Consider the following 22068-nt stretch of genomic DNA (forward strand, 5'->3'; position numbering starts at 1 on the left):
CATATTATCGCGACTCCAAGTCTAAAAGAAATTGGAGATAATGTCTAGATACTTTTGACTATGGAGATCAAGTTTATAAATTGTCTGGCTGGGCTGATGAAACTGGTATAAATTGTCTGGCTGGGCTGATGAAACATTGGATTGCGCAGTGAGATGGAACAGAGTAAATAGGCATTTCAATTTGTGGAATAAACACCGGCTGGAATGCGGACCCCCACCCTTTGTATAATATATCAATATTTGCGCATAAAGGCATAGAACTATGGTCTAATTTATCAGCTGTGGTGAGGTAATATTAAATATTGCAAAATGTTTTAATAGAAACAGTTGACTTTCTTGTCAAGTACATCGATTACATTTTACAGTGTAGATTTTTCAAAGTAGCTAATCTTTTGCAGACAGCCCCTTGGCTTCAGTTTCACTAACCAATTAAACCAACCATCCCAGCATACTTCGCGTGTGCAACGGCTTCTGACTTTATGCTCATTTAAATATTTTGTTGGCCTGTTCTGGATTAATAGGTCAAGAATCTGGACCGGACCATATTGGATTCTCCTACCATTACCGTGCAAAGCAGTTTATATAGTCAAACAAAGCACAGCGAGTGAAAGGGGCTACCTGCTGTAGCTAGCTGACGTTAGCATTGGCTAGCAGGTGAGTTCGGGACTAAACCGGGAGGCAGCTAGCTACGGATCTGAACAAGACTTCCTAATCAGATGGAACTGGAGTCGGGAAGAACCGAACTTGGAGCTATGGGAGATTCGCTTCAACCTCAAACCCCAAGTCGACACGAGAAGAGTCTAGGATTGCTTACAACCAAATTTGTAACTTTGCTACAAGAGGCCAAGGATGGAGTTCTAGACCTGAAAGCAGTAAGCATGCCTCACTCTTTGTTGTTGGCACGCGGATGTTAATTTACCTTGTGTGACTAGCATTGCTAGCGGCCAGCTCATCAGTGATACGTTGGGTCAAGTGTTTATTCTATTTATGTCTAACGAGGTCATTGAATAGTTCAAAGCTTGTTTTAGCTACCTAGCCCTTCCTCTAAACTTACGAAAAGTTGGACGTGTGTGTTGTGAACAACATTAGCGTGACCAACAATAGTGTAGGAAGCCTTCAAAATAAAAGTCGCTATTGAAACTGATGCAAACGGTTACTAATAGTGGAGTCATGCCACAATTGGACTAGATAATGCTAAACAAAGTTGGAATTTTGTACTGTGATGTAAATTCAACAAAAGACAAGGTAATTTGACAACAACACAAAAAATTCAGTTGTCACACTGGATGCATTAGACTTCAGACTTGCATTGGGGGCATACTTACAGTGCATTCGGAAAGTATTCAGTAACAAAATGTGGAAGAAGTCAAAGGGTCTGTTACAGCCTTATTCTAAAATGGATTAAAACAAACATTCCCCTCAATCTACACACAATACCCCATGACAAAGTAAAAACAGATTTGTAGACATTTTTGCTAATTTATATAAAAAATAAATAAATAAATACCTTATTTACATAAGTATTCAGACCCTTTGCTATAATACTCGAAATTGAGGTCAGGTGCATCCTGTTTCCATTGATCATCCTTGAGATATTTCTATAACTTGATTGGAGTCCACCTGCGGTAAATTCAATTGATTGGACATGATTTGGAACGGCACACAAGAACCCGATGGTCTTGAGTTCCTCTGTGGAGATGGGAGAAACTTCCAGAAGGACAACCATCTCTGCAGCACTCCACCAATCAGGCCTTTATGGTAGAGTGGCCAGATGGACGCCACTCCTCAGTAAAAGGCACATGACAGCCTGCTTGGAGTTTGCCAAAAGGCACCTAAAGGACTCTCCGACCATGAGAAACAAGATTCTCTGGTCTGATGAAACCAAGATTGAACTCTTTGGCCTGAATGCCTAGCGTCACTTCTGGAGGAAACCTGGCACCATCCCTACGGTGAAGCGTGGTGGCAGCATCATGATGAGGGGATGTTTTTCAGTGGCAGGGACTGGGAGACTAGTCAGGATCTAGGGAAAGCTGAACGGAGCTAAGTACAGAGAGATCCTTGATGAAAACCTGCTCCAGAGCGATCAGGACCTCAGACTGGAGCGAAGGTTCACCTTCCAACAGGACAACGATCCTAAGCACACAGCCAAGACAACGCAAGACTGGCTTCCGGACAACTCTCTCAATGTACTTGAGTGTCCCAGCCAGAGCTCGGACTTGAACCCGATCGAATATCTCAGCGACGCTCCCCATCCAACCTGGCAGAGCTTGAGAGGCTCTGCAGAGAATAATGGGAGAAACTCCCCAAATAGAGGTGTGCCAAGCTTGTAGTGTCATACCCAATAAGACTCAAGGCTGTAATTGTTGCCCAAGGTGCTTCAACAAAGTACTGGGTAATGGGTCTGAATACTTATGTAAATGTGATATTTCAGTTATTTATTTTTAATACATTTGTAAAAATTTCTAAACCTGTTTTTGCTTTGTCATTATGGGGTATTGTGTGTAGATTGATGAGGGGAAAAAAACAACTTAATCCATTTTAGAATAAGGCTGTAACGTAACAAAATGTGGAAAAAGTCAAGGGGTCTGAATACTTTCCGAATGCACTGTATATTGCAATGTACAGCCTTACCTATGGCTCTTGGGTTCATGAAATTTGATATCAGCCTACTCAGTGACACCCACAGATTACAATTCTAAGGAGTTTACACAAATATTAGCGACTTTAACTGTGGGAAATCACCTCACAATTCAGTCTATTGTGCGTATTAGACATTCATATTGCAATGTACAGCCTTACCTATGGATCTTGTGTCCATTAAATGGTACGGGACTCAGGAAAATCAGCAACATTAAGGTCACAAGTCAAGTTATGTGTATTGAACATTCATATTGAAATGTATAGCCTTACCTATGGATCTTGGGTCCATGAACCATAAGGTAGGCTGATACCCCATTTCATGGACCCAAGATCTATAGGTAAGGCTATACATTGCAATATGAATGGCCAAGACGCACAATAGTCTAAATAGTAAGGTGATTTCCCACAGTTAAAGTCCCGCAATAAGAGCTACGACATTCATATTTGTGTAAACTCTTTAGAATTTGTCGCTCGTGCTAATGTTGTTCACAACGCACATGTCAAGTTGGCTAGCCAGCTAACTTGTTCTATTCTGCCCCCTGCAGACTCACTGAAGCAAGCAAGGCTGCACATTGTTGTTATGAACTGGATTTGGTCAGCCAGCAACCTGTTACTTGTGTTCAGAAACCACAACTTGGTGTCAGACTCAGAGCAACACAGACTTTTATGTTGAATACAAATCAAACCGCGAGTCACCATTTAACATGGGTTCAATTATGCTGACAAAACCGTGCTCTTTATCTAGGGTAGGTCCCTGGATGTGTTGTTTTGTTTAGTTTAGTTTAGACTGGGTGTGACAGACCACAACGGAATAGATGTCATCCCTAGCAGCAATGAGGATGAACCATCAGTTATCAGCACTAGCCATATGTTTATTGCTGTAAGTGCTTGTTGAACACAAGCATGAAACGACACTCCGCTATTTGTGACTTTGCCGCTATTTGTGACTTTGCATCTCATGAATAGTGAAGCTCCCTTGATGTTATATAATCTACTATGTATTAATCCTTTTGTTTCTCACTGTGGAATAGTCAATGGACCCCCAAATTGCTGTATACACTGATGTATGAATAACATTGACCACTCTTTCTCTCCCACAGGCAGCAGACACTTTAGCTGTACGACAGAAGCGCCGCATCTACGACATCACCAATGTGCTCGAAGGCATCGGATTGATCGAGAAGAAGTCCAAGAACAGTATTCAGTGGAAGTAAGTCAAGGACATGCAGAGGAACATGCATTACGAGCTCTGTTAGTAAATCTTGGGTGGCACCCCTTGCCATTCACAAACTATTAGCGTGTTTAAGCTGTCCTCAGATAATGAGCGTTCCTACCTATGCCTATCCCTTGACTGTTGTCTAGTCTATGTGTGTGTGTTATCTCTTTGTGATACCTGTGTTTCCTGTCCCCAGGGGTGTTGGGCCTGGCTGTAACACACGGGAGATAGCTGATAAGCTCATTGATCTAAAGGTAGAGCTTGATGATCTGGACAAGAGGGAGCACGAGTTGGATCAGCAGAGGGTCTGGGTCCAGCAGAGCATCAAGAACGTGACGGACGACTCACAGAATAGCCCATATCCTTCACTACAATCCCTCTATCTAGTTGTCACAAAGCTTAGCAGATGGGTTAAGGTGCACTGCACCCTAAAATGCTTTTGATCAGTGGTCAACCAACCAGTCAATCCCCAAGGCATTCCTAGTCGATCACCAAACATTTCTGTAAAAAACGTTAAAGCCTTGCTTTTCAATTTTTTAAATTTGTTTTGCGCTGTTGGCGGTAGGTGCACTTGATTCAGCAGCCCTAGCACCGGGAAGGCAAAGTGTACCCATTTTGAACCATTTCATGTGTCTGAAGGTAGAACTCCGCCCAGAAAGCAAGTGAAGTGTACCTATAGGCCTACCGCTGGCCAATCAGATAGCTCAGATCACCATGTCTGTAGAGTTTCCTCGAGCCATAGACTGTAAAAAGAAGCCTCGAAAGGACAGCAAAGTTGATACTGTGAGATTTCAAAACTCTTAAAACCATGACTAGAGAGTTTTTTTTTTTTTTTTTTTTATGTGTAAATTTATGTTAAAGTTGTTATTCAGCAATGTCAACACTTTGTTCAACACCTTTTTATAAGCCATAAAATTGACATTCTCCCTACTTCCACATGCTAAAACCAGCACTGCAGCTGCAATGAATGAGTATAGCAAAGTGTTCCGATAAGCTTGCGTTGTTATTATTAGCGGCTTGTGTCTTAAAAAAAACAACATTTTTGTATTTATTTGGTGTAATTTGTACGCCCCCTTTTCTCCCCAATTTCGTGAGATTACGATCTTGTCTCATCGCTGCAACTCCCCAGCGGGCTCGGGAGAGGCGAAGGTTGAGTCGTGCGTCCTCCGAAACATGACCCGCCAAACCGCGCTTCTTAACACCCGCTCGCTTAACCCGGAAGCCAGCCGCACCAATGTGTCGGAGGAAACACTGTTCAACTGATGACCGAAGTCAGCCTGCAGGTGCCCGGCCCGCCACAAGGAGTTGTTAGAGCGCGATGAGACAAGTTTTAATTTACCAGACATTGGGTGCATAAACTGATTAGGGCGTCCACCCACGGTGCTCAGAATGACAGAAATCACATTTAAATTATGGTAATTCATAACAGAACATGCAAGTCCAGGATACAACGATGTGCAGTCCTTGTTACCAAATTCTGATGTGCACTTTGAAGATGTTAGAATAACTGTCCACATTTACTTTTCCTCAGCCAACAAGAACGAACGAGTAACGAACTGCAAAATCACTAGCCTCTGTCAATCTATTATCCCCCATAGTAGAAAAGTTTAGCTATTCTATTGGTCAGCTTGTCGAGAAAGAAATAGGCTATTCCAAACAGATTCAGGGACAGTTGTGGGAAGATGGATCCCAAATTCATACAACCAGTAGGCCCTAGGCTACATACAAATAACAACTGTGGGAAGCGTTTCAGTCAACGTTCAAACTAGGAACACCATCAGAGAAAACACACGGGAGAGAGTTTATAGCTGCTGTGTGAAGGAAAAACCTCAAACGAAATGAACATTTGGTACAACATCAGAGAATGCATAGAGGGGATACATTTTTGTAGCTGACTGTTGGAAAAGTTTATTGCAACAGATCAAAACGTTTAGCTTAAAATATTTGTATACATTATAAGCGCAACAAAGCAGTAGGGCTAGGCGCAAATGTTCGCTCCATAATGAAATGAGTAGAAAACACCTTTGTCAAAAGTTCATGTGACATACGTTAGAAATTATGAAAGAGAGGAGATCTAATAGGCTACTTTGAAGCAAGGTAAGACATTTACATTTAGCGGACGCTCTTATCCAGAGCGACTTACAGGAGCAATTAGGGTTAAGTGCCTTGCTCAAGAGCACATCGACAGATTTTTCACCTAGTCGGTTCGGGGATTAGAACCAGCGACCTTTCGGTTACTGGCACAACGCTCGGTTACTGGCACAACGCTCTTAACCACTAAGCTACATGCCTCATATGTATTAAAACGTTCAGGTTTCAAACAATTACAGTGCATTCGGAAAGTATTCAGACCCCTTCCCCTTTTCCACATTTTGTAACGTTACAGCCTTATTCTAAAATCGATGTAAATATTTTCCCCCCTCATCAGTCTACACACAATACCCCATAATGACAAAGCAAAAACAGGTTTTTAGACATTTTGCTCTTTTGTCCATATAATCTCATAATGTAGGCTAGAGCGCACGTGCCAATACCAGAGTGGACACACTCACTATATAATGCAAACATTTTTGGTGTGAGAACAATCAACAGTGTTGAAAATGCGATGGAAACCCATTTAACTTGTATTTTTTTATTCGGTACATGGACATTTTACCGCAAAAGGTATTTTTATGTGCACTATGTCATCACACACAGCCTTTTTATCTGCAACAAGTTAATTTGATTGAAATACATCTCTGGTGGGAAAATGTGCATATTGTTTTTATGCTGATTTTAGAATATTCGCATGAAAATCTGTCGTCAACCCAGCTACTGATTCCGCAATCAGGAGCAGAAAGCGGCAGCAAGAAAGGCTCAAGCAAATCAGCCCCAGTGGATTTTTTTGCATCAATCTTAAGCAAGGCATCTAGCACATCACAAGTTATATTATTATATTATTATACAAGTAGAAAGTTGTTGAAATAAAAAGATTCACTGGAAGTTGACTGATGTTCCAAAGAGCCAACTGGAGGCTGGGAGAGGGAAGCGCAGTCTACTGAATGACAAAGGTCAATTTAACCACCATTTCTTTCAAATAAAAAGCCTGTTGAGAGAAAATGCTGATTTAAAAGCATCACTTGTTTCATTTTTCTCAGTAAAGATGCCAGTCTGACACAACTTGCTTAGGCAGGGAAGGAGAAGAATTTCCACGCTTGAGTGCATTAACTGTTTTCCAAAATTGATGGATCACCAGCAGTCTGAGAGAACTTAGAAAGTAGCTTGATTTAGCTTTTCTTAATTGAGGAAGTACATTATTTCTCAATTGCCGAAAACGCTGCCATTCAGCTACCGAGTCAGTTTTTCTAGCCTTGGACCAGGCCTGATTTCTCATCATAATGAGATCTGAAAGTACTATAGAGAACCAAGGATTTGGTCTATATTTAACTCCAAGGCATTTAAAGGGGGTGTGTTTGTCTGCCAGAGATATAAAAATAGATGAAGTTCTAGAGCTAATTCAGGGTCCGGCATGCATCTTATAAAGGGAAGCTTCGGCTGGGGATATTTTACATTTTGTTTATTTCGCTTCATAATTATACGAGGATCAATGTTTTTCTGTTTGGTATCTCTAATACATGCAGTAGGACAGTGATAACTGATGTCATTAGCAAAGACACCACTCAATAAGTACTTGTGGGGGCTATTTGTAAAAATGTGGTCAATCAGCGAGGAGTTTGCTGGGTTTCTTACATTAAATACATAAGCTCTTTCCCTTAACACAAACACACTATGGCTTATGTAAAACACGAAGACCTCTGCAGTGCATTCAAAGGTAAATATCTCTCATACATTTCTTATGTCTTTCTGTCAGTTTTCCCCCTTTTTTTATTCTGCTACCTCCTTTGTTTATTTTCTTCCCACTCACCCCATCTCTGTTTGGTCTCCACAGGTGACACCCTCCTAGCAATCCGCGCTCCCACAGGCACACAGTTGGAGGTGCCCATACCGGAGTCTGTAAGTGTTTGCACTATAATAATACCCATTTCAGACGTGGTATATTACCGGGAAAAAAAAGTGCTATGTTTATATGACCCCCTTTCAAACAGCCCCTTATTTACCACTTTTTGTGTGCTAATTTTCCCTTTTTATACATATCACTGTGTAACTTGCAAATGGGGGGGATGCGGGGTGTCACCTGTGGATTGTTTATGGACCGACGATTATGGATGTAGTGGATGTAGACGTCAATAAAACAAATGAACTCACTTTTTTGGGGGGGGGGGGGGATGAACAGCTGACTGAAGACGGGACAGTTGGCATTCGTGCAGTTGAGTCCGTTTCTGGAATTTTTTGCATTGTAATTTCAGAAAATGTCCATCTGCCGCTAATGTTATTTCCTGGTTGTAAAAATTCTACACTGTTCGCTCAATTTCAGTTTACACTGTGAAATATATTTTAAATAACAACAAATATAGTTTTTACAGCCATTTGAAGCTGGTGGAAAAAAACTGAAAGTAAAAGGCTCAACGCTTGCTAGTAACAGATGACATTCATATACTGACTATCTCTGAAACTCACTTAGATAATACCTTTTGATATAGTGGTAGCAATACATGGTTATAACATCTACAGAAAAGACAGAAATGCCAACCGGGGTGGTGTTGCGGTCTATGTTCAGAGCCACATTCTGGTAAGGCTTAGAGGATCTCATGTCAAATACTGTTTGAAGTAATATGGCTACAGGTTCACCTGCCTCACCTAATGCCCATTCTTGTGGGGTGCTGCTATAGACCACCAAGTGCTGACATTCAGTGTCTGGATAATATATGTGATACAGTATCAACAGAGAGGTATATTTTCTGGGTGATCTAAATATTGACTGGCTTTCATCAAGCTGCCCACTAAAGAAAAAGCTTCAAACTGTAGCCAGTGCCTGCAACCTGGTTCAGGTTATCAGGCAACCTACCAGGGTATTTACAAACAGCACAGGAATGAAATCATCCACATGTATTGATCACATCTTTACTAATGTTGCAGAAATCTGCTTTAAAGCAGTATCCAAATCCATCGGATGTAGTGATCACAATATGGTAGCGATATCTAGGAAAACCAAAGTTCCAAAGGCTGGACCTAATATTATGTATAAGAGGTCCTACAACAGGTTTTGTAGCGATTCCTATGTTGATGATGTAAAGAATATTTGCTGGTCTTTGGTGTGTAATGAGGAGCAACCAGACGCTGCACTGGACACATTTTATGAAACGTCTTATTCCAGTTACTAATAAGCATGCACCCATTTAAGAAAATGACTGTTAAAACTGTTAAATCCTTGTGGATTGATGAGGAATTGAAAAATGTTATGGTTAAGAGGGATGAGGCAAAAGGAGTGGCAAATAAGGCTGACTGCATAACTGATTGTCAAACCTATTGCAAATTGAGAAATAATGTGACTAAACAGAACAAAAAGAGGAAACTATACTATAAAACAAAGATAAATTATATAAAGAATTATATTAAAAAGCTTTGGAGCACCTTAAATTAAAACTTGGTCAAAAAGGCAAACTCAGCTCCATCATTCATTGAATCAGATGGCTCATTCATCACAAAACCCACTGATATTGCCAACTACTTTAATGATTTAAAAAATGTCATTGTCAAGGTTAGCAAACTTAGGCATGACATGCCATCAATAAACGCTGAACCTACACATCCTAGAATAACTGGCCAAATTATGAAAGACAAGCATTGTCATTTTGAATTCCGTAAAGTGAGTGTGGAAGAGGTGAAAAAATCATTGACGATCAACAATTACAAGCCACCTGGGTCTGACAACTTGGATGGGAAATTACTGAGGATGATAGCGGACGATATTGCCACTCCTATTTGCCATCTCTTCAATCTAAGTTTACAAACAAGTGTGTGCCCTCAGGCCAGGAGGGAAGCAAAAGTAATTCCGCTACCCAAGAATAGTAAAACACCCTTTTTCTGGCTCAAATAGCCAACCAATCAGCCTGTTACCAACCCTTAGTAAACTTTTGGAAAAAAATGTGTTTGACCAGATACAATGCTATTTTACTGTAAATAAATTAAGACTTTCAGCACGCTTATAGGGAAGGGCATTCAACATGCACGCACTTACACAAGTGATTGATTGGCTGAGAGAAATTGATAAAAGATTGTGGGAGCTGTTTTGTTAGACTTCAGTGCGGCTTTTGACATTGTCGATCATAGTATGCTGCTGGAAAAACGTATGTTATGGCTTTACACCCCCTGCTATGTTGTGGATCGAGCTTTACCTGTCTAACAGAACACAGAGGGTGTTATTTAATGGTAGCTTCTCCAACATAATCCAGGTAGAATCAGGCATTCCCCAGGGCAGCTGTCTAGGCCCTTTACTTTTTTCAATCTTTACTAATGACCTGCCACTGGCTCTGAGTAAAGCCTGTGTGTCTATGTATGCAGATGACTCAACACTATACACATCAGCTACTACAGCAAGTGAATCACTGCAACACTTAACAATGAGCTGTAGTCAGTTTCAGAATGGGTGGCAAGAAATAAGTTAGTCCTAAATATTTCAAAAACTAAAAGCATTGTATTTGGGACAAATCATTCACTAAACCCTAAACCTCAACTAAATCTTGTAATGAATAATGTGGAAATTGAACAAGTTGAGGATACTAAACTGCTTGGAGTAACCCTGGATTGTAAACTGTTATGGTCAAAACATATTGATGCAACAGTAGCTAAGATTGGGTGAGGTCTGGCCAAAATAAAGCGCTGCTCTGCCTTCTGAACAACAATATCAACAAGGGAGGTCCTACAGGCCCTAGTTTTGCACCTGGACTACTGCCTAGTCGTGTGGTCAGGTCCCACAAAGAGGGACTTGGGAAAATTACAACTGGCCCAGAACAGGGCAGCACGGCTGGCCCTTAAATGTACACTTAGAGCTAACATTAATAAATGCATGTCAATCTCTCATGGCTCAAAGTGGAGGAGAGATTGACGTCATCACTACTTGTTTTTGTAAGAAGTATTGACATGTTGAATGTACCAAGCTGTCTGTTTAAACTACTAGCACACAGCTCGGACACCCATGCATACCCCACAAGACATGCCACCAGAGGTCTCTTCACAGTCCCCAAGCCCAGAACAGACTATGGGAGGCGCACAGTACTACATAGAGCCATGGCTACATGGAACTCTAGTCCACATCAAGTAACTCACGCAAGCAGTAAAATCAGATTTAAAAAAAAACTGGTAAAAATACACCTTATGGAACAGGGAGGACTGTGAAGAGTAACACACACACACAGGTACAAACACACACATTCTAACACACATAACATACACACTATACACACACGTACACCTGGATTGTGTGTTGTAGTAGAGTAGGGGCCGGAGGGCACGCACTTAATGTATTGTGAAATCTTTTGTAAAATGTATTATAATTTATATTACTGCCTTAATTTTTGGAAGAGGAATGGGGATCCATAATATATACAAATATCCAGCAACTTTGCACAGCTATTGAAGAGGAGTGGGACAACATTCAACAGGCCACAATCAACAGCCTGATCAACTCTATGCAAAGGAGATGTGTCGAGCTGCATGAGGCAAATGGTGGTCACACCAGATACTGACAGGTTTTCTGATCCACGCCCCTACCTTTTTTTAAAGGTATCTGTGACCAAAAGATGCATCTGCATTCTCAGTCATGAGAAATCCATAGATTAGGGCCTAATTTATTTATTTATTTCAATTGACGTACACATCACTGACAAACTGAAATGGTCCACGCAGACAGTGTGGTGAAGAAGGCGCAACAGAGCCTCTTCAACCTCAGGAGGCTGAAGAAATTTGGCTTGGCACCTAAAACCCTCACAAACTTTTACAGATGCACAATTGAGAGCATCCTGTTGGGCTGTATCACCGCCTGGTACGGCAACTTCACCGCCGCAACCGCAGGGCTCTCCAGAGGGTGGTGCGGTCTGCCGAACGCATTACCAGGGGCAAACTACCCGTCCTCCAAGACACCTACAGCACCCGATGTCACAAGATGGCCAAAAAGATCATCAAGGACATCAACCACCCGAGCCACTGCCTGTTCACCCCGCTATCATCCAGAAGGCGAGGTCAGTACAGGTGCATCAAAGCTGGGACCGAGAGAATGAAAAACAGCTTCTATCTCAAGGCTTCAGACTGTTAAATAGCCATCACTAGCACATTAGAGGCTGCTGCTGCCTATTGAAATCACTGACCACTTTAAGAAATTGAACACTAGTCACTTTAATAATGTGTACATATCTTGCACTACTCATCTCATATGTATATACTGTATTCTATAATATTCTACTGTATCTTAGTCCATGCCGCTCTGTCATTGCTTGTCTATATATGTATATATTCTTAAATTCCATTCCTTACTAGATTTGTGTGTATTGGGTATATGTTGTGAAATTATTAGATAATACTTGTTAGATATTACTGCACTGTCGGAGCTAGAAGCACAAGCATTTCGCTACACCCGCAATAACATCTGCTAAACACGTGTATGTGACAAATGACATTTGATTTGATTTCCTTATTTGAACTGTAACTCAGTAAAATCTTTGAAATTCTGTCATTTTGGTTTTACATTTTTGTTCAGTGTAGTTAGTTTATCCACTGACTAGGGCTCTGTGATATGACCTAAAAATCTAGATTTTTCCAAAGTTATGGCCGATTCACGATATATATCTCAATTGTTTTTCTAAAATGTTTTCTCTAAATAAGCTTTGTTGTACAATTAAAGGCCAAATACACTGCATTTCAAACAGCAATAATCTAATGAATTCAGGGCTTATAAAATTACACCTAGGCTAAATATAAGCCTTCCACAACAATAAGACCCACTAATAATTTAATTATTTTATTAAAATAGTTTAACCTGTGTTAAACTTAGCATTTATTGCTTTTTTGCAAAAAATTACTGATAAGGCTTTCAAGTCTGTCTATGAAAATGTAACCCGAACCATGCATAATGCACATTCACTGATAATGACTAACTTCTTGTAGCAGGCATTATAGAAATGTAACACGGGTCTCATGAACACATTTACAAAACATAGACTAGACCGCTAGTATAACAGTCTTTGTCTAAAATGCTGCTAGTGGTACCGCAATGCCGCATGCAACAGAGTATTTCATTTACCAGAATCAATGTTCATTGATACGCCTGTTTTAGTAGTGTCTGGTCTGCGTGCAATTTGAGGAGATGAGACATAAAAATTGTATCTTAAGAAAGGTTAACTTCTGCTCTATTACACTAAAATAATGTCTCAATGTGTTTCGGTGTGCATATGACCGATTCTGTTGGACCAAACCTCAAATGCAAATAGCGACTTGAAACCGCTTGTCAGAAGTTCTCTCTCATCTTTGTTGTTGTAAGTGGCAAGGGAGGGGCTTGGTTTGTGTGCAAATGGGAAGGTTCATACAGCACAGAAGGAGCAAAAGGGGACAGACCAAAAAGACATGAGAACAAGTGGACATAAACGCTCATAAAGACGGGAAAAATCAACAATTTACTTGACTCTTGCGATACAGGCATTTGGAATATCACGCTAAAACATACATTCTAATTAATTTGATATATCACCCAGCCCTACCACTGTCTACCGAATTTAGGAGAATAGCTAAATGACTGAAATCTAGCTAGCTCACTGGCCAGGCAGTAGCCACTACTAGCCATTTAATTGTGAATGACCTATTTTATTTATTTTTTATCAAGCAACAGACAGTTTGTGGAAATGTAAAGATAACAATTAGTGGACTTGTTTTATGAAAGATCGGACAGTGAAACGTAAATAGATTGTTAGCTAGCTGTTGAGGCTTTCATTTATTTCTCAAATAATTAAGCTGAAACTAGGTTTCCCAAGTCATTCAGTGCTTACTGTTCATGCCGGTGAGCAAGCTACAGATGGCTCTGCAGCACATCTGTGTGACGTCCACACCCAAGAAGTCTCAACCAATCACCCAATGTAACTTATGAATATTAATGACTTTCCCTCCGGCTATCCTACGAAAGAAAATGTTGCTATGGGTACACTCGCAATGGCTGCCAGACCAACCATTATGCCATCGTTGACTTGAATGAGGACACCCATTCTATTTATTTTATTTCGATGGTAGCACATGCAGTCAGGAGTGAAGGAGAGGAGGGAAAGTGTTAAAAAATTTGATACATTATGTATCTGAATGGTCCACCACCCAAATGACATCCAGTCAACATGGGCCAGCATCCCTGTCGAACGCTTTCGACACCTTGTAGTCCATGCCCCGATGAATTGAGGCTGTTCTGAGGGCAAAAGGGGGTGCAACTCAATATTAGGAAAGTGTTCCTAATGTTTTGTACACTGTGTGTATATCCTGTCTATCTATCTTATCTATCTATACTGAGTATAGATATAGCTACTAATTAGAAATGTGGAAGCACACAAATACATCTAGGAGCACAATTGAAGGCCAATTTGTAAGTCGCTCTGGATAAGAGCGTCTGCTAAATGACTAAAATGTAAATGAAAGTACACTACATGACCAAATGTATGTGGACACCTGTTCATCAAACATCTCATTCCAAAATCATGGGTATTAATATGGAGTTGGTCCCCCCCTTTGCTGCTATAACAGCCTAAACTCTTCTGTGAAGGCTTTCCGCTAGATGTTAGAACCTTGCTGCGAGGACTTTCTTCCATTCAGCCACGAGCATTAGTGAGGTCGGGTGATTAGGCCTGGCAAGCAGTCTGCATTCCAATTCCTCCCAAAGGTGTTCGATGGGGTTGAGGTCAGGGCTCTGTGCAGGCCAGCCAAGTTCTTCCACACCGATCTCAACAAACCATTTCTGTATGGACCTCGCTTTGTGCACGTGGACATTGTCATGTTGAAACAGGGAAGGGCCTTCCCCAAACTGTTGCCACAAAGGTGGAAGCACAGAATTGTCTAAAATGTGATTGTATGATGTAGCGTTAAGATTTCCCTTCACTGGAACTAAGGGGCCTAGCCTGAACCATGAAAAACAGCCCCAGACCATTATTCTTCCTCCACCAAACTTTACAGTTGGCACTATGCATTCGTGCAGGTAGCGTTCTCCTGGCATCCGACAAACCCAGATTCGTCCGTCGGAATGCCAGATGGTGAAGCGTGATTCTGCTCCAGAGTCCAATGGCGGCGAGCTTTACACCACTCCAGCCGACACTTGGCATTGCGCATGGTGATCTTAGGCTTGTGTGCGGCTGCTCGGCCATGGAAACCCATTTCATGAAGCTCCCGACGAACAGTTATTGTTCTGAAGTTGCTTCCAGAGGCAGTTTGGAACTCGATAGTGAGTTTTGCAACCGAGGACAGACCATTTTTACGCGCTTCATCACTCGGCGGTCCCATTCTGTGAGCTTGTGTGACCTACGACTTCACGGGTGAGTCGTTGTTGCTCCTAGATGTTTCCACTTCACAATAACAGCACTTACAGTTAACCGGGGCAGCTCTAGCAGGGCAGAAATTTGACGAACTGACTTGTTGGAAAGGTGGCATCCTATGACGGTGCCACATTAAAAGTCACTGAGCTCTAAAGTAAGGCCATTCTACTGGAGATTGCATGGCTGTCTATGGAGATGTCATTGCTGTGTGCTCGATTTTATAGACCTGTCAGCAACGGTGTGGCTGAAACAGCTGAATCCACTAATTTGAAGGGGTGTCCACATACTTTTGTGTGTGTGTATACAGTGCCATAGGAAAGTATACAGACCCCTTTACTTTTAAAAAAAAAATTACGTTACAGCCTTATTCTAAAATTGATTAAATAAATAAAAATCAGAAATACCTTATTTACATAAGGATTCAGACCCTTTGCTATGAGACTGGAAATTGAGCTCAGGTTTTTAATTTTTAATACATTTGCAAAAATGTCTGATAACCTCTTTTCACGTTATCATTATAGGGTATTGTGTGTAGATTGATGAGAAAAAACATTTATTTAATCCATTTTAGAATAAGGCTATAACGTAACAAAATGTGGAAAAGGGGAATACTTTCCGAATGCCCTGCGTGTGGTATATATGTATGTGAGTGTTTTAACCAAATAGGTCCCACTGTAACGCCGGGTCGTTTTGGATTAACCCTTTAGAAGTTGTGTGTTTGAGTTGGGTTGTACCATTGGATTGGTCTATTTCTTTTGCATCCGTAGATACCAACCATTAGTCTGTGTCATTTAACGGGGGCTGAGCTAGAGCGGTGTTTGTGAGAAAACGGAGTCCAAATGGTTTGAGCTACAAACTATTAAAAGCTACATATGAAAAGCTGAGTTACTCATGAACGCGCACATTTTGCTCTATGACGCTCACAAACCACACGAGTCATTAGAAGGTTCTTCTGCATAGATGTAGGAAATGTGTCTAATTTGTCTATAATACTGTAATAAGCTCACATAGTTGCTGTCACAAACTCAACTCCACACAGTTGTCACTGACTAGTTGGATATTCATTTCCCAGTGAGCAAATTTCTGTACTTACAGCATTCATATAAATTCATTTTTATCAGGCATTTATCAGGCATAATTGACATTTGTCAATTAAACTCATGAATGCAATAGTTTATGTCCAATTGTTGTGTGTTCTACTTGTAGCCCTTGTTGCCCAGAGAATAAAATGGTAAACAACTTCATTGTGAGGCTAAATATAAGGGCTGGACATGCAGATAAATGAAAGTCTGGGTAGGTTAAGGCGGTATCCAGATTTTCATAGTCATACCGTCCTTATCTCATACCGTCATAGCACACAAGGGGTGTGCTGAAAAACACCAGAAAATCCCATTGGGCCTCTATTACCAGAATGCTAATTCGATTAGCACAAACTAATAGCAAAATCACATAGACGCTGTTAGTGAACGAGCAAAAACAAACAAACTAATTGCAAAGAGAGGCAAATCCAGCTCATAAAGTTATACAATCATAGCTAGTAGCTACCAAATGTTATTTTCGGTGAGTGTGGACATTTACAAGCGAAAGTGAACGAGAAAGTTCTGCAAATGAAAAGTTGTGTAGCATGCTTTTCTGAAGGAAGAGCAGCATGTGGACAAGGAGCAGATGGGAGAAGAATGGAGGAGGGGGAAAAATGGCAGCTGTACAGAACTCACCCAGAGCGCTTTGCTGGCAGAAAGCCATTAAGATATCTGATGGCAAACATTTAGTAGTGAATTGCATATGTGTAACTTCATCACCTCATGTGCGGCGCACAACAAAGACTCGCCAATAGATATAGAACACTACGGAGTCAACAGTTTGCTTTCTCCCATTGTGCTATTTACAAACAAACACGTGACTGGCTCAACTGTTCTGGGGAACTACGGTAAGCTTAATCATTTAAAATAATGTGACGGGTGAAATGAAGGAAGCAATCTGCTTTATCTCCTAAGGTATTGCACAAGTTGACTGCAGGTAATAACTTAAAAAGTAACTACAAATATAAAAACAAAACATAAAATAAATTGTTTTGAAAAACCATCCTGTGGCTTTTCACAAATAGCCGGGTATGTGGTATACCGCCCAAGCCTAGTCTCGGGACTGATAGGGTTAATGATAGGTTTTTGGAGGGATCCATGCTTAATCAAGCACAATATTCTCTTAATATTTTAGTCATTAGGTGAGACAAAAATGTTCAGCTGCCCCTTTAAGGGACGGGCCGTTAACTGGGCGCTTGCTTGTCTGTGAAGGGAAAAAAATTCAGACTGCGAGGTCTCTTCCCTAGCAGCAGATAGTTGCAGCAAACTCAAACATTGGAAAAACAACCTAGTGTGTGAACAAAACGATGTAACTGGCCAAGAAACATAAGGACAAAGTCACACTTCAGTAGCCTTTCTTGTCAATTCAACCAACTTCTACATGTGGGCTTTGGATGGAAAGAAAACTGTTCCCAAATGCTCTGTGACCACCCGCCAACATGGCTGGTGAAATAGACATACCCGCCAATGCCAAAATCTTACCAGAATTTTGCGGTATTAATTTTAGGCACTGTTTAGGTGGCTTTTCTTTTGCCATATTTTTTTTAACCCCCTACTCCTTTCAGATATACCAAAAGCAGTTGAAAAGAAGCAGGCATGATAAATTAGTGGGATTTTGGTCTGTTTATAAAAATGATTCTCCCCATTGTCTCACTGTCCTCAGACCATGGATCTCCAACTTGGATTTTGGCGAGCTACTGGTTGTGCAGGCTTCTGTTCCAGCCTAGCACTAATATACTTTTTAAAAGCAATCAACTAAATGCAGTCTGGACAACGATTATATAAATCAAGTTTCAGTACTGGGGTGAAACAAAGGCCTGCTACACACACAGCAGTGCTACAGAATCTGAGTTGGAGTTCCCTGTGCCACTACCATGTGTCTGACTCTGAGTGACTGTTGGCAGGTACTGAATGGACAGAGGAAGTATCAGATCCGTCTCAAGAGCTCAGCAGGACCCATTGAGGTTCTTCTAGTAAACAAGGACCCGTCCAGCCCGTCTCCAGTGGTACTGCCCGTCCCCCCACCAGAGGACATGCTCCAGAGCCTGCCAGTGCCTGCTTCTGCTGCTAACCCAAAACCAGCACCTGCTGCCCCCTCCCAGCCCAACCAGCCTCTGACCCCCTCCTCCAACCCCAGTTCTGCCACACTCTCACCTGCCTGCACAGCTACTACCAACCAGGCAGTCACCACCGCAGGTACGATTTGGTCTGAAAAAGGGCAGACTACTTACTGTATGGTGTCTTTATCTGAGCATTGGAATGGCAGCAAAATGTATTTCTCATATCATTGTCCTACTTTTACAGTGTCCAGCAAAAACACCAGCACACTGACTGTTTCCACACCCACTACAAACACAACTGCCCAACCGACACCCCTGTTGGACACCCAGCCTCTCCAGTCCTCTGCCTCATTGGATGTCTTCTCTTCCTCATCTTCAGCAGTCTTCGAACCAATCAAGACTGACCCCTCAGAACGTAAGTGTCACCTGCTGTTTCCCTAAGAGCATAATGCTTCTCTATCCTGCTACAAAATCATACAAGGGGGATACCACATAACTACAAAATATACATCAGTTGGTTTATTTAGGGCGTGTGCACTCATGTTATTGAGTGAGTGACTATAATGTTTTCTGTCTTCTGTTTGTAGTGCTGGATTTCCCCAAAGAACTTTCTGATATGTTTGACCCAACTAAAGGTAAAGATCACCTATTGGAGTTATTTTGCTATGGCAAATGTTATCAATGTATAGGCAATTACTTGAGATTATAGATGTATGAAAAATGTATGCACTCACTAACTGTAAGTCGCTCTGGATAAGAGCGTCTGCTAAATGACTAAAATGTAATAGATACCAGAATAAGTGTTTTGCACCTTAATTCTAACCCCTCATCCTCATTCCCCATATCTCTCCCTCACACTGTCTCTCGGGGTAGAGATCATGAGTGCAGACCTGTTGGAGGAGTTGATTTCTTCTGAGGGTAAGTTGACATGCATACAGGTCTGCTGATTTGGATTTGTGGATCAGTAAAGATATACTGAACATATCACAAGTTAAGAGAGGAGTGTATTTTTTATCTCTTTGTACCTCTTTCTTTCCCAGTGTTCTCTCCACTCCTCCGTTTGTCTCCCCCTCCGGGTGACCATGACTACATCTATAACCTTGACGAAACCGAAGGCCTTTGTGACCTCTTTGATGTTCCTATCCTTAACCTTTGACCTCTGAGCTGAGTTCCCAATAGTGTTTAATGTAAGGAAATCTAAGAACAAACCATTTTTACCATTTTATATGGAAAAGACAAATGAGTGATTCTATTTTTGGATCCCTGTGTATTAGAAGATTGTTCTGTGTAAAAAGAAATGTTTTGATGTCAGTCTGACCTGACCCTCTTCTTTCTCTTACCGAAATCGTTCCCAAATCTTTCCACTAAACATTGGCAGGAAATGTTTCAGGGCGTAGTGGCTCTAGGTTAGATGAAAAGGGGGGGATAAAGAAATATTGTCCTCTCTGAACTGATGATCGCTCAGGTGAAATGCCTTATTTTCATACTGGTCTGTGATTTAACTATATTCCCTCCATCCATCTATGTTTTGAAGTAAGTTACAAACTGGCAAAAGCAGTCATCATCGCACTCTGATCCTCATCAACAGTGTCAACAGATTCAGAGACACCCAGGCAACTGCACACACTCGTACAGTACGCGTGAATGTGTACACACACACAGCTGATCAAATACGCACTGTTGTTCTGTGTATATAGAGAATATATATATTTTGTATTACCAGCATTTGTGGCGTTAAGTGTGTAATGAACTCCATGTGTAATACAGTGAACCAGGGTTCCAGACGAAGACATGATAAGAGAGAGTTTTAGGTGTAATGCACATTGAACTAACTGCAACATGTCTATCATTCACCTTGGTGCCTTTGCCTTGTTTTGTCATTGTTTTCTTTCTTACCCGTTTCACTCACATTGTCTGTGGCACTCTTGGTTTGTCTTACAATTATGTATATAAATGTGATTTTATTTAGTCTGTATGTAAAAGGAAATGTTTGTTTCATGTATTTTTTTAACAGATAAAATCATTAGTTCCTATAAAGTATGGGTGCTGGTCTAGCGTCTTTGTATATATCACTCTGATCCGTGTTCAATAGTAAAGGTCCCGCCACATGCTTTCACCATGACTATGGAAATACAAATGTTGACTTTGTGTGAGAGAATATTTGTTTTTTATTTCATTCTGTTCATTTGTTTTCATTCCTTCCCAGAGTACATTGTTTCCTTTTGTATTATAGAATATCATTTATTTTGTATCTGTCAGATATATTACCGATTTGGGTGTATAAAATATATTCACAAAACGATCATTTGTATCAAACTGCTCTCACATCATTGCACTTTACAACACCCCAACCTGTTAGGATTGCACCATCTCTCGTTTGGGTGGTGTTGTCAGTTCACTGAAGCCATCAATGCCCAGGGAATTCAAGCAGAGTCTGCTTACATGTAACATTGGATGTGTTAAGAGGCTCAGAGGATCTACAGTGTCATTGCATTTGTAATGTTGGTTACATTATATATGAAAGGAATAACAAAATAAAACATTCTGTCCATTTCCTTTACTCTTATCTTATTGTTGTTGGCAGAGAAGGCCACATTGCAGGTAATGTTATAACTGAATATGGATAAGGAACCCTAAATAAAACTATGATGACTGCATGAATTGAATTGTGAAAAATTCCCCAAACATGCGCATTGGCTATTGCACAGCTTTATGTAGTAGGCTATCTATACTGAGCAAAAATAGAGAAGCAACATGCAACAATTTCAACGATTTTATTGAGTTAAAGTTCATATAAGGAAATCAGTCAATTGAAATATATTCATTAGGCCCTAATCTATGGATTGCACATGACTGGGCAGGGTCGCAGCCATGGGTGGGCCTGGGAGGCCCACCCACTGGGGAACCAGGCCCAGCCAATCAGAATTTATTTTTCCCCACAAAAGGGCTTTATTACAGACTGAGATACTCCTCAGTTTCATCAGCTGTCCAGGTGGCTGGTCTCAGACAATCCCGCAGGTGAAGAAGCCAGATATGAAGGTCCTGGACTGGCGTGGTTACACGTGGTCTGCGGTTGTGAGACCAGTTGGATGTACTGCCAAATTCTCTTAAACGATGTTGGAGGCAGCTTATGGTAGAGAAATGAACATTACATTCTCTGGCAACAGCTCTGGTGGACGTTCCTGCAGTCAGCATGCCAATTGCACGCTCCCTCAAAACTTGAGACATCTGTGGCATTGTGTTGTGGGACAAAACTGCACATTTTAATGTCCCCAGCACAAGGTGCACCTTTGTAATGATTATGCTGTTTAATCAGCTTCTTGATATGCCACACCTGTCAGGTGGATGGATTATTTTGGCAAAGGAGAAATGCTCACTAGCAGGGATGTAAACCAAGTTTATGCGCAACATTTTAGTGAAATAAGCTTTTTGTGCTTATGGAATATTTCTGGGCTCTTTCATTTCAACTCATGGAACATGGGACTAACACTTTACATGTTGCATTTATATTTTTTGTTCAGTATAAAACCCAAGATAATATAATCTGACAGACAACATTTATCAGAGAGCAGATGCATGTAATGTAGGGATTAGTAGCCTATATAATTGAAATCGCATGTACAGTATCTTTGAATCTGGAC

General features: G+C 41.0%; 1 protein-coding gene across 1 annotated transcript; it reads left to right on the plus strand.

The window, feature by feature from the left end:
- The first annotated feature begins 213 nt into the window (after window positions 1-213).
- Window positions 214-20983, plus strand: LOC121576935 (transcription factor E2F4). The gene is made up of 10 exons (XM_041890541.2): window positions 214-872; window positions 3741-3850; window positions 4053-4214; window positions 7624-7667; window positions 7785-7849; window positions 18272-18563; window positions 18672-18842; window positions 19015-19062; window positions 19301-19345; window positions 19468-20983. Exons 1-10 carry the CDS (start codon window positions 717-719, stop codon window positions 19581-19583), a joined length of 1209 nt encoding a protein of 402 aa, XP_041746475.1. The 5' UTR covers window positions 214-716; the 3' UTR covers window positions 19584-20983.
- Window positions 20984-22068: the final 1085 nt, after the last annotated feature.

Source organism: Coregonus clupeaformis, chromosome 11 (assembly GCF_020615455.1).
Source record: "Coregonus clupeaformis isolate EN_2021a chromosome 11, ASM2061545v1, whole genome shotgun sequence".
NCBI lineage: Eukaryota > Metazoa > Chordata > Actinopteri > Salmoniformes > Salmonidae > Coregonus > Coregonus clupeaformis.

Coding starts and splice junctions, on each gene's coding strand:
- LOC121576935 (XM_041890541.2), top strand. CDS start 717: ATGGAACTGGAGTCGGGAAGAACCGAACTTGGAGCTATGGGAGATTCG. Junction 18,564..18,671: donor CCAGGCAGTCACCACCGCAG/GTACGATTTGGT, acceptor CTACTTTTACAG/TGTCCAGCAAAAACACCAGC. Junction 18,843..19,014: donor CAAGACTGACCCCTCAGAAC/GTAAGTGTCACC, acceptor TTCTGTTTGTAG/TGCTGGATTTCCCCAAAGAA.